This window comes from Primulina huaijiensis, chromosome 9 (assembly GCF_012295235.1).
Source record: "Primulina huaijiensis isolate GDHJ02 chromosome 9, ASM1229523v2, whole genome shotgun sequence".
In the NCBI taxonomy this organism is placed as follows: Eukaryota; Viridiplantae; Streptophyta; class Magnoliopsida; order Lamiales; family Gesneriaceae; genus Primulina; species Primulina huaijiensis.
The window spans coordinates 21777187-21789834 of record NC_133314.1 but is presented as its reverse complement, the minus strand read 5'-3'; the positions used below and the strand labels follow the sequence as shown (position 1 = coordinate 21789834).

The window sequence follows — 12648 nt, the reverse complement described above, 5'->3', positions numbered from 1 at the left end:
CGTAGCTAAGAGTAGCCCTTGGCACAATTAAAAAGAAAGATCATTAGGATCATTAATTAAATGATTATGTGTTGGTCTAAATTAAAGAGTAATCAATCCCAGAAATCAAGGTTTAATCTTCAACCAACAGAACTAGATAATTTAATATTTCGAATGGACAGTATTTCGAATTTAGCAGACAATCCAGAGAAAAGAACTCTAAAAAAATTGACCAAATTAATATTATTGTCCTTGTAATATTTGTGCAATGTCGGGGTGAAAAATGGATGGATGGATAAGGACCAGTGAAAACATCTTTGTAAAATATATAAACAAAAAATACTGATTTTTTTCTTAGTCTTTTTTGTTTTTGGGGTTGTTGAATATGGACGGAATTCAAAAGTAAACTTTGGTCAAACACAACAATTATTTCTAAAGTTAGCTATCATTGTGCTTAAAGTTTGTCTTGGTTTCTTTTTCTTTTGGTTTAGGAGGGAAGTGGGGTCAATTAGAGTTTAAAAAATTACTCTTTTATAAAATAATAATATTTATTATTATTATTATCTTTTGGTAATTTCAAGAATCATTGATTCAAGAAATAGTATTCAAGCACAAAGTTTTCAATTTTAACAATTTTTAGTTTTTTTTGTCAGCAAGTAATTAATCGTGTGTGACTCTAAATTTCTCTAAAAAAAGTTTAATTTTTTTTAAAAAAAATTTGTACAAAATTTTTATTTATATTGATAATATGGTATGACACAGGGTGCTTGAATCTAAACCACCAATTGGACAAAAAAAATAAGAAACCCGACACTTTACGCTTTCATTTTACAAGTAGCGATTACGTCCATTTTTTTAGGTTTTGTTCATATAATTAATAATAATTACCTACATGTACTAAAACTAATGAATTCCCAATCAAACTTCCTGAGTCTCCAAGCTATAATTATTGGAGTATTTGTAACTTCTAAAAAATTATATTTTTGCGAATGAAAGTGAATAATAATTTTTTTAGATGTCGCAAACACTTTGTTTTTCGAAAAACAGTACGTGAAATTTGAATTTTATATACTTTTTAACCTTTTATTAATGATAATTCCAAAGCTAGCAATAATGGTACGTTCATGAGATGACGATTAAGTGAATAAGAGTTAGTATATGTAGGTTATGTAAGGAACAAATTTCCTCTTATTATTGATTATTTTTTAAGCTTGGTTGTGCGTTCAACAGGCAAAACACAGACATGTCAACTAAATGAGGCACAATAAAATTCAACCTCAACGACTTATTGAACTAATTTTTCACTATAATATACATCATCTACTAGGTCTCCTACACGCCATGTTATGCCATTTTCAAGAATAAAACTTGTACACGAAAGTTTGGTCTTCTATTTTGTTTTTTTGTTTTTTTTTAAAAAAATTAACAGTATAGAAACCAAGTATAATTAGGCTTTGATTGAGCTAACGGGATCCCGAGGCAATTAAAATCATCATAACGTGGTGTTGGAGTCATTATACAGGATTCAACGATATATTCAGTCTATATTACATCGAATAAAATGCTTTATACGTAAAGTAAAAGCACAATAAATTTAGCAAGCTACGACTTACAATACAAGTAAAATCGATCATACTGTTCTTTCAATGTTTTTTTACCCGACATAGTAATTAGAGGACCCGATTCGTTGTTTTCGAAAAGTGGGACAAACTTTCATTGGAGCGACTGAACAAGAAAAGCATAGTAATAATAGGAACAGCCACTCACTCTACTATGGATAATATGAATTGAATGAATGGCCTATATTGCAAGAAGTTGAGTCGAAAACAGAGAGGTGCATGGAAATCGTGCATTCATATATATATATATATATAAAAGACGATGATGCGTGTATATACACTTGGTGAACTGGGCAGCGAGGGGAGGCCATATGTATTCATCATTACTGTTTATTTGTACAAAAAGTTACAGCTTGCACCACTTCATCATGGGAGTCAAAAGTAATCTGGTCCTGAACATTACGAACATATAAAGTATGCATTTTGCAGGGTATTTTGTTTTTAACTTCCTTCAAACACACGTGAAAAAATCATTTTCTTAATTAAATAGTTGATCAAAATTATTTTATAAATTTTTCCTGCATTTTGCGTGTGTGAAAAATTACTAAATTAGGAATACATCTTTTTCTTTATCAAAACACTATAAATTTGTGAGTACAATTTAAATCTCGATGATATTACTTTACATGCTCATAATAAGTTCAAATTCTACAGTCAATCATATTTTAGGCAACACATTTCAAATGTGGAAAACACCTAAAACTTGAAGTATGGAATGGAGATTGAACTAACCATCGGTATCGACATTCAGAATATCAGTAATCATCAATAATCAATAAGTTGATTCGCCGAGCTTTTAGATTTATATTCAAAATTATCAAACTTAAATCAAGCTCAATGTAAAACATCAACTAGTCACAAAACTAAATATATTGTGTTAAACAAGGTAATAAATTCAAAGTGGTTTTTCTTATAGAGTAAATTAGTTGATTCTATATATAAAACTTCAAATACCATCTTATCTCGAAGAAAACAATCATTTTGAGGCATCACGGCCCCTGAAAAGCATAACCAATATCTCTTCTTTAAGCCCAAGTCCAAAAGTTGCTTTACGTGACACAAGCCACTCTACAAGACGCAACAACCCGAAGAAGACAGACTACCACGCAAGTGGACATCTCTTGTTTTACTTTACAATGTGAAATTTAAATCATGTGATTAAATTGATGGGAAAAGGAAGTGTAGACGGTTTACTTGTCCCATGTACATCCGGCAAATCATGCAATTTAGGTGTTGAGCACCAAAAAGAGTGTGCTGAAAATTGAAATGATACAGAACTACAACTAGAGCTACCATATTGTACACAAAACTGAATTTCAAGCTATCCTCTGCTTGAATGTGATGGGGTCACTGCATCAACAAGCCCTATTTCATACAATAGATCAAGTCACTTTAAAAGTTAATTTAAATTTATAGGTGCTGAACATTGAAACTTACAGTTTGATCAAATATTTAAGATCACCAATGAAAAATGGATAAATAGGTCTCTACATGAAAATACTCTACTAGAATAGCAAATATCTGTGGAGCCAATAGATATGAAAATACCAAGTACCTTATTAAATGAGCATGAACAGGCCGTGGCATGTATAATTTATCAACTGATAATATGATTTGCCATATTTAACAAGAAATATCCCGGAATAGCCCTTTTGCTTCGTCATAAATCCATCTGCCAAATTAGAGAGATATAGCAAAGCTAGATAGACTCGTAAACCAATTATACGAAAAAAGAAAACTTGAAACTGGAAAAAAAATTGTTTGCAGAGTCCGTTGTTTGACACAACTTAAACTATTCAAGGGATCAAATAATCAAAGTAGCAGGTGACAATAAAGACTAGTTGGGTTTGCCATGGCTCTCCATCATTCCCTTGGAAAAAATGGAAGTTTCAGCCAATCTCCTGATATCATAAAATCATACGATCGTGCCCTATGAAGACCAATCGGAATGAACAGGATGCTGGCACAAATGTTTACAAATTATCAGCTCTGTATAAGCAAGAGCTGAGGGGTAAATTTAAAAGATTGTGAAGGATGTGAAATTGCATATGTCTTATATCATGATAGTCTGCACTAGAAGCCCATAGTTAAAGAACAAACGAATCACAATTCATTCATAGCAGCTATCTTCAAGTAAAGATCACCATTTACCTATAGTTCCAAGAAAAGGATATACGAATATTCCCGAATAACAGCATGATTGGGAGAAGCAGAGCATCCAGATAAAGTTTTATGTAATTAAATAAATATAGCTTCAAAGTACAGGGAAAGCAAAGGACACACTTGCACAAATAGAGTGGAGGCAAGCAATGTTGTGTTCCTGAAACAGTTCTCCTTTCACTCTCTTCGGTAAACTTTCTTGGAGGGAGGACTTGACATGGACTATCTATCAATCCAGCCATCAAAACTCTACCACAAGAAGACTCGTAAACCTGCAAATTCTTAAAAATTATTGACGACCTTGATGTGATCCCCTTAAAACACTCTTTTGAACAAAACTATACAAAGACTATAATTTCAGGAAGGTTTAGTTTCTTCAATAATATGTCCAATCGTCTTAACATTTATGAGTACTAAGATAAGCAACATGCAATGTTTCCTCTTCTAACGCGAGTTTTGATGAGCACAAATATATACAGGATCCAAAAACACATTCCTGCTTTTGGTGCTCGACTATGTTTGAACCTTGTGAGCACTCAACATCACACTTTGGTAAATTCATCAAAATGCAACATTGTGATTCACCTCACAACTTTCAAGGCCACATGGACGACCAACAGCCGCAGGTAAATCACCAGGAAAGTAGCACCGATTTACAGTTACCCACTTTGTTGTAGTATTGTTATCCTCCCAAATTGACTGCGGAGAAGAAGCAATATTCGTTAAGCAAGAACCATAAGATTAAGCCAAGTCCTTTTTTCACCTCAGAGCAACAAAGTAACTGAAATAAGTTTCTAGAACATATATTAAACATTCAGGTCTGCTCAAGTGATCATATCAGTATGGTCACAACAAAGTACAACCATTCAAATGCAAAACTGGAAAACATATTAGAATGCAACCTGTGAACATATGATCGATCATGTTCGAAATGATGAAACAATATGATCAAGTTCCTGACAAATACTGATTAGAAAGTAGAAACAACAATAAAAACAATCCCACAAATCCTTGCATAACAGCTGCTCACCTGAAGCCTCGAAGGTACAAGTTTTTCATTGCCAAACCGAATTAGGACATGATCCATAGCTTTATAAACATGTCCATTGATGCAGCATGATGAGTAATAGATTTTCTCATCCAAAATTTGAAGTGGGTCGCCAACCCAACTGACAGCATGTAAACGAGACCTATCCTTGTTTATAACCCATGTATCACCAGAAATATTTGCCGAGTTATTACCTAAAACTTCTAGCTCATTTAGTTGATTTGAACCCGTCACCGTAAGGTTATTTTGTAGAGATTTCTTTAAAGGCTTTGCTTCATCATTTGGCTGGTCTTTGTTACCATCTTGAGGATTCACCGTTACCTGGAAATTATCAGAGGAATGTGGAACTATTTCGCACTTTGAAGGAGGATATGGATTTATTTCAACAAATTTCTCCCCGCAAGTTTTTTCAGCTGCTGAATTTGCAGATAAAACAGAACCAGAAGTGGAAGTTTTCATAACATTATTAGTATCGTTCCCAGAAGATATTTTATTGTCAGTCCCACACAGAGTCGAGCTAACATCATTCTTTTGAGTTCCTATTGAAACTTCTCTCTTTGTTCCAGAAATCTGATAGTCATAGCTATTCACCTCAACTTCAGTAAAAACATTTTGCATCGAAATGCTTCCATTAAAAGCTACATTCGGAGGACTGGCCTTCACAGCCCCTGAAGCACCAATTGTTTGGCTCAAATTGAATGGACCAGCTGCTGAGTTGGAAAGAACCTTGGGAGGAGTGGCATTTCTCATGACACGACCATATTTCGGAGGCAGAGCTTTCCCATTGCTCAATGACAAGCACTTACCACAATGCCACTCCCCTCTTGGAACCCCCTTTTGATTGGTTGCCTGAAGGCATTTTAAATGATACCCTTTTTCACAACCATCACAAATAAGTACACTGTCTACTTCTGTTATGGTAGACAGGCACACCTGACAAGTTAATGCTCTATTCATATAATCCCTGGAAGGTGGAATCCAAGTTGGCCGTTCAGAACCCTGTAGTTGTAATATTTTTTGAACAATCTTGATGGTTTCAGCGTGAGTATTTCCCAAATGAGGAGCATGGACATTATTAGTGCCTCGTGAAAGGGGTCCAGCTGTCGTCTGAGCAACTGTCATAACCCTTGTTTGAGGAACTGCTCCAGATTTAATATCGGCAGCTCCCTCAACTTTCAGAGACATATTAACTGGTCCCTTGTTATCTCCAATTTTGGCAGATGAAACAGATTGAGGTTGTACTGGCCAAGCTGGAGTCCTCATAGTTGCATTAGACGACAAATTTGCTGCACGATAAAAAAGTATCGATGGAGGGCTTGAAAAATATAAGAAGGCGTGCTTTAAGAAACTTGTAAAAGGAAGTGGCATATAACAATATAGCATTAAGAAGATATTATCACGTGAATTCCAATTCAATAATTTTCTATCTAGCAAATTATGCAATTTTTATCCTGAAATGTCGAAAATTCCTTGAGCCAATATTATGGTAGCTTAGAACAAGGACCTCGAGCTCAAAAGCATATACACACATCAAAGTAACACAAGTTAATGCGTAACTGAAACTAAAGTTAAATATGGCTACCCAAGATGCTCATGGAATGATTAAGGAAGCGATTATCTGCTAACATGAATAATAAAAGTCAAGCATCTGTGATACCTGGAACTTGTGAAGCATGTGAAGCATGTGAAGAACCATTTGATCTAGGATGGGATCTGTCAACACTTGGCAATGCTGTTGAACACAAATGGCTAGAGGGCAATGCACTGGAACCCATTGGTTTTATCTCACTGGTAGGAAGCTGATACGGCAAAGATGTAGAAGTTGTGGCAGTACCATAAGTCAAAGGTGAGGTAGACTGGATTCCAGATAACATTGTCACGTGACTTGATTTATCTAAATGAGATGTTCGAGCAGGATGGAATGCAGAACGACTTTCAACCGACTGACCAAAGTTCCCCTGCAGATTCTGTGATGAATGCGGAGTAGATGGTAGAGAAAAATCCTCTGCTTTTTCCATCTAAAGGAAAGATATAGAAAATTAGCTACCAACATATATCATAAATTACAAATAAATTACCATTATCAAAGCACTGAATATGCAACAAGTTATCCAAGAGAAAAGCTGTACATCAATAACTTCATATGATCCCATTTTTACAACTATCCCATACAACAGATATATTTATGCATTCAGACCCACTTGAATACAATCCAAAATTTTGAAACCAATAGATAATAAAATAAGACCCAAAAGTTTGAGAAGGCGACCAAAAAAGCAAAAGGATTCAGGGCTATTGAATTGGTTTCGTTCACTTAATGAGTTAATAACACTGTCATCTTCAGGTAAGTTATTTATCATTCTATTACAGACATTTAACAAAGTTAGCAGGTGCAATCAAACAAAGATCAACGCAGAATTGATACAAGCAAAAAATCAATACCAGCGGAATAAAAATGAAAGAATCTGTTCGAAAGCGAGCTTCACGTCCACATAACATACTCAACTCGAACTTGTTGTCAATCAAATAAAGCAAGGTTTTAAAAAGAACCTTTCTTTTGGAGATCAACAACTTCTCAGAAATAGATATTTTGGGAGGGCGAAACCCTAGCCTCTGCTCTTTCAACTTATTAAGCCCCAAATCGTCGATCAAACCCCCAAAAGCATCCCTGGGGAACACGTCCTTGGGGGCAAAACCTTGACAAATCTTCACCAGAGTGTCACGTGCCTCAGCCATCAAGTCCTTCTCAGCCTCAGTCGGGCCCTTCCCTCCCCTCATTTTCCCCATTGCAGCCAACACCAACACCATATCCGCCACCTTCTTCACATCCCCAACCACAACCAAGCCCCCTTCCTTAACTCTCTTATGCGATGAGCCCTCCTCCGTCAACACATCCCCATCATCCACCGCCAGCCTCTTGCCACCGACAGCCTCCGATCTCTCCTCGGGCAATTGAATCTCCCCCAGAGGTTCCATCCAACCCTAACAAACATCCAAAGGAAACACCGGCATAGACGGCGTCGTCTCGGTACGACAAAACGCAGGAATCAGCGCACAGACCTGCAGAGAAGAGAGAGATTCGAAACCATAAAGGGGGAAAAAGGGCAGAGAGAATACAAATCCTAGGCATCGGGAAGAATGGAAGGGGGTTGGATTTCGCGGAAAAACTTGAAAATATACCTTTTGGCGGGTAATTGAGAGGTAAAACTCTGATTAAATCGTGCGCTGTGTGTGATTGGGGTTGGGTGCAAACAAAACAAATGGGAACTGAAGAGGCATGCCGGGATAATTATTTCATTATTATTAATCTTTTCCATTTTCTTCAGCCCTTTTAAATTTATAATATTATATTACTTTTGTTTTACGTTTTTGCCCCCACTTCTCCTTTTTACTCCGAAAGATTTTTACAAGAAGCCACTTTATCCCAAAAACATCAAAAAAATATTCATTCTTGCTGTGCCTGCTAGTAGTGCATCTTATAATTTTGAAACCTTTAAAACATCATTCAATTAAAGAAAAGGGGGGGAGGATCATTTAAGATACAAATATAGAATATACAAGACACGCTCAAGGTTGCCATGGGGGAAGAATGTCCTGAGCTACTCTCTCCAGTCCCCAATGTTCATGAATGGAGTCAAGAGTGAGCAGTAACTAAATGAGATTGAACTATTTTGCAGTCCCCACATCGCTGCATATCACGATCCACGAGTCTGTGTAGAGGATTTGGGTGTCTTGAAGCTCGTAACCATAGAACGCTGGTAGCACATATCCTTCACGCAGTTTCAGATTTAAGTAAGGCAAGACAGCAGTTTTGAGCAAGGTGGACATAAACGTCTGCGATGATAGACGGTTCAGGGCTCAGCAGAAGAACATTATTTTACAAACAATAATCTCGTGAAACATATTTCAAGAACCACAAGCCATAAAAGGAGAAAAACAGAACCACAAGTGACAAAAGAAGAAAAAAGAGAATGCAACACGGCTTTGTCTAACCACCTCCAATAGCACTTATTTTTCTCCCATTTCTTTCTGGTGTGAGGTGTCCACCGGGTTGTCATAGACTCGTAATTGTCTCAGTTCTTATTTACTCATGGTTAAAGTTGTAGCCACTAAATGGTAACCGAACCAATATAAAGAATTTGATATTTCCAACCAGATCAGATACCTGGATTAGATGTATGTGCAGTTCTCCAATATTGCTCCACTCAAGAGACAGAGAGAACTTATTTAACTTAATATTTCCAGTCACTGCGTTTCTTGAAATTTCAGCAACCACATAAACATCAATCATCTGTAGGGGCAAAAAACTATAATATTCAGAACAACACAATATCTATATAAGAATAAGATCCTATAAAAATTCACAAAAGTTTCAACCAGAGATAATTAGATTCATTTGACCTGTTCTCTTGGCTTACCATGGAAATGCATGCAACCTGTATCAATTCCTCCTCATCCAAAACATCAATCACCAAATTTAAGGGTATTGTTGCCTTGATATTCTGCTCTCCAACTTTTACGATAGGTAGCGATGAAATGGAAATGTTCAAATTCATGTCGTGATTTGGGTACTTCTTATACAACCGAGGAATGATAAACCTCCACTCAGCTGTGTTTAAGAGGGATTGATCCGGTAATTTATCAACCATCCAATGCATCTTACCTGCCTATTTAAAAAAACCATGACTTTTAGTTGTTGATCAGTCAATAATAATGTTCTGTTATTTCAAGAAAGCGACAACCAATACCGATCAAAAAGAAAAGGAAAGCAACAGCCAAATTAAGTAATCACTTGCGGTAGGCTGCCAAGATAAAGAAAATTAAAGAAACGATACTATTGAACAACTCTGATCAGATTGATTGGCTGGAGAAGTTAAAAAAACTTACCTCAAAGTAAACTGACGATGCTGACTTGATAACATCTTCATGAATAGAAATTTTGGTCGTCTTATCTTCTTGGTTGCATGAAACTGAATCGTGTGATAGTTTATGGTAGTGGTTCAAAAGCTCGACTCCATCCTTGGAAGAGACCAACCCGTTGATTTTCAGTTCAACAGATGATTCACTCAATACCGGGTCATTGATAAACGTGACATTCAGAATAGCTATATCAGTAACTGGTATTTCTTTAGGAAGAGAGAGTAATGAAGATTCAAGCTTGGCCACCGCATCTTTTATTTTGTTAGAAACAGCGTCTTCAACAGCAGAACTGATTTTATCCTCAAAAGCATCTACCAACCTGGAAACAGAAAGGGGAATAATTTTTTAAACCATTAAAAGTTACGAGGGGAAATAATAACAAAGGTTTGAAGTCTGAAGAACCCGTCAAGTGTAAACAAGAAGACAAAAGAAGTAGCAGACAGAAATAGATTGTTGGAAGCTGATGCTGAAGCCCATAAATCAAATTCCAAAAATTACAGAAAGAAACCGCTTCAAACATATTTAGGATGAGAAAATGAAATTTGCACAATTTTGATATTCAAATTATATATGTAAACAACATCTGGTGGGGAAAAAGCTAAAATCATCTATAAACCTCAAAAGGCAAAAAAAACCACATGAGAAAACATACCCTTGATAAAACCATGAAGATCCTCCCTCCAAATGTATTGAAACATCATCCACGTAACATCCACAATCCAGAAGAGAAAGCTTAGGAGACCCGTGTATAGTCATCAAACTGAGAGAGAGGCCAACTTCCAGTCCTTCGACCTTTGAAGAAGCAAAATTCATCAAGCCTCAGTACAAAAGTCAACTCAGTGACGAATGTACGATTTCATGTCAAGGGTTCGCAGATTTTTCTGCTAAACCCAGATGGCTTAAAATGGTGAAATTTGTGGAAACAAATAAGCTCGTAGCAATTTTATTTTATAAGACTAAGAGGACAATGCAGAACCTGACAGGCTTTGTCTTTGAAAGGATCATTTTCACATATTTGCAACTATCTCAGCATCCAAAGCACCAACACATTTAATCAAATTAAAACAATTATCGATTCCCTTCAAATTTTTACAAATTACTGATGGTTGAATTCTGGCATCAGCCTTCGGAAACAACAACACATACTTGAGTGTGAAAAGTGTATAGTACGCAACACAAACTTGTTTACATTGTTGCTTAAATATTCTAAATCTCTCAACATGCTCATGACTTAAGAGTCGTCCATTTGTGAGATAATTTGGAGCCAAGATAGTGGATTTAATAATTTTGCTATTTAATCAAATTGGAAAAACAACTACACCCTCTTTATTATCCAACTGCGTAAACCAATTCAAGAGTTTATGCACATTATTGCAAAAAACTAAGCCTGCCACAATGTTAAATATTTATTTCGCATCTTTTTTTTTTTAGCATGCCATGAGCCCATGATTCCTAATAAGCCAGTGCACCTTGACATCCCTCACTCCAACTGAGGTGGTCTGGATTCGCCAACCACTATAATCAAGAACTATAAGATCCTTTAATATCAAATTACATAAAAATTCATTTTTAATTTTCTTCATTTCTTTGTGGTAGATACAAGGACTGGCTGCTGACAAATACAATGTCGAAACAGAATAGGGACACAAACATAACACGTCCAGCCATGGACGACCAGCAAATTCTGATTTTAAGACTAGTTGGTGCACTGTACTTGAGAAGAATCATAGATATTGAACATATTTTTAATTACCTGATCATTCTATGCATTATGCTGACAGGCCATTCTTGTTCTTGCCAAAGTAAACTAAACAATAGATTCCAAAACTCAAATCATCCACACTTTGATTCTAGAATAAACATAACAAACAGTTCGTGTAAGCATCATACCCGAACAGTAGCGGTTCCCTTGTCGAAGACCGAGATGGGAAGCAGCCAAGTTCTGTACGAATACTTCCAATTCATGGTCAAATTCGCAAAGACGCCAGAAACATCCATAACAATTCCAGTATCTCCGGTTTGCAAAGTAGATTTATTCACGTGTATTCTTTCAATTGTGATGTTGGAAAGAACCGCATCAACGTTACCTAATATCGGGATTTTCAGAGACTTCTCAATCATGGGCAGCTGCAGTGTAATCAAAGAAGACTCTGCCTTTTCTATCAGCAAATTCTTGAGAAAATCCAGACCTTTGCTCGATATCTCTGCCTCTACATACCCTTCTTCAGATTGAACACGATTGCAAGAAAGGGTGAACAAAAAGAGTAGCACAAAAGCCAAAATCGAGCGAGACATTAATGTATGTCTGGGGATAAATTAACCCAGATAAGAAGTGGAATGGTTGAATCAACATCAATGGGTTCGACAGTAAAATTTGAGCAGTGTTCTTGAAAAATCTACTTTCCTACAGATCGATGGGGTGGAGGATAGAAAATGACAGAAGGTAATTAATACGTAATGATTGTCTAGTTATTAAATATGAAACATCCGTCGGTTGTTGAATTAACTAAAAATTAAAAAAGAAAGACGTTGCCATTGCAGGACTACCTAGAACATGAAAATTGGGCATTAAAAAACATTGGACTATTTGATGTCAATATTTATTTAAAAATTTATGGGTGTTTTTTCGTGAAATTGAAGTGAAAACGTATCTAATTTGGGTAAAACATATAAATTGGATATTAAAATATATAAGAATATTTGATGCAAGGTCCAAATAAAAAAATATTATCGAAAGTGCAAATTAAAAGTACATAATTTGACTATTAATCAGATGTTCAAACGTATGAGACAATTTGTCGCCAATAATCAATTAAAAAAATCCGATTACCCTTTTGTGAAATCGAAACACACAAATATCTAATTTGGTTAACCATTAGACTAAGCTGAGCATTGGAGCAAGTGAATCAGAGATGGCAATAA

General features: G+C 35.9%; 2 protein-coding genes across 3 annotated transcripts; both read right to left on the bottom strand.

Moving 5' to 3' along the window:
• Positions 1-2556: 2556 nt before the first annotated feature.
• Positions 2557-8101, bottom strand: LOC140985258 (uncharacterized). 2 transcript variants are annotated; one of them, XM_073453055.1, is made up of 8 exons: positions 7987-8101; positions 7357-7866; positions 6464-6824; positions 4789-6092; positions 4344-4457; positions 3882-4030; positions 3151-3270; positions 2557-2962 (listed from the first exon to the last, which is right to left on the bottom strand). In XM_073453055.1, exons 2-7 carry the CDS (start codon positions 7780-7782, stop codon positions 3222-3224), a joined length of 2403 nt encoding a protein of 800 aa, XP_073309156.1. In that variant the 5' UTR covers positions 7783-7866; positions 7987-8101; the 3' UTR covers positions 2557-2962; positions 3151-3221. The 2 variants fall into 2 exon arrangements, with proteins under 2 accessions (XP_073309156.1, XP_073309155.1); XM_073453054.1 differs by lacking the exon at positions 7987-8101 and having other exon boundaries at positions 2557-2963; positions 3154-3270; positions 7357-7782.
• Positions 8102-8402: 301 nt separating this feature from the next.
• On the bottom strand, positions 8403-12177 carry LOC140985259 (putative BPI/LBP family protein At1g04970). The gene is made up of 6 exons (XM_073453056.1): positions 11617-12177; positions 10379-10518; positions 9694-10045; positions 9225-9473; positions 8972-9097; positions 8403-8640 (listed from the first exon to the last, which is right to left on the bottom strand). The coding sequence occupies exons 1-6, from the start codon at positions 12019-12021 to the stop codon at positions 8473-8475; spliced, it is 1440 nt and encodes a 479-aa protein (XP_073309157.1). The 5' UTR covers positions 12022-12177; the 3' UTR covers positions 8403-8472.
• Between the last annotated feature and the right edge of the window lie 471 nt (positions 12178-12648).

What these genes read in the sequence shown, in the direction of transcription:
- LOC140985258 (XM_073453055.1), bottom strand. Translation starts at nt 7,782, where the DNA reads ATGGAACCTCTGGGGGAGATTCAATTGCCCGAGGAGAGATCGGAGGCT. An exon ending in GTGGCCTTGAAAGTTGTGAG is followed by an intron (nt 4,031 to 4,343) that starts GTGAATCACAAT and finishes AAGAATTTGCAG; the next exon opens with GTTTACGAGTCTTCTTGTGG. An exon ending in CCTCCACTCTATTTGTGCAA is followed by an intron (nt 3,271 to 3,881) that starts GTGTGTCCTTTG and finishes CTAATTTGGCAG; the next exon opens with ATGGATTTATGACGAAGCAA.
- LOC140985259 (XM_073453056.1), bottom strand. Translation starts at nt 12,021, where the DNA reads ATGTCTCGCTCGATTTTGGCTTTTGTGCTACTCTTTTTGTTCACCCTT. An exon ending in AGGGAACCGCTACTGTTCGG is followed by an intron (nt 10,519 to 11,616) that starts GTATGATGCTTA and finishes GCTTCTTCAAAG; the next exon opens with GTCGAAGGACTGGAAGTTGG. An exon ending in TGCACATACATCTAATCCAG is followed by an intron (nt 8,641 to 8,971) that starts GTATCTGATCTG and finishes CTATCATCGCAG; the next exon opens with ACGTTTATGTCCACCTTGCT.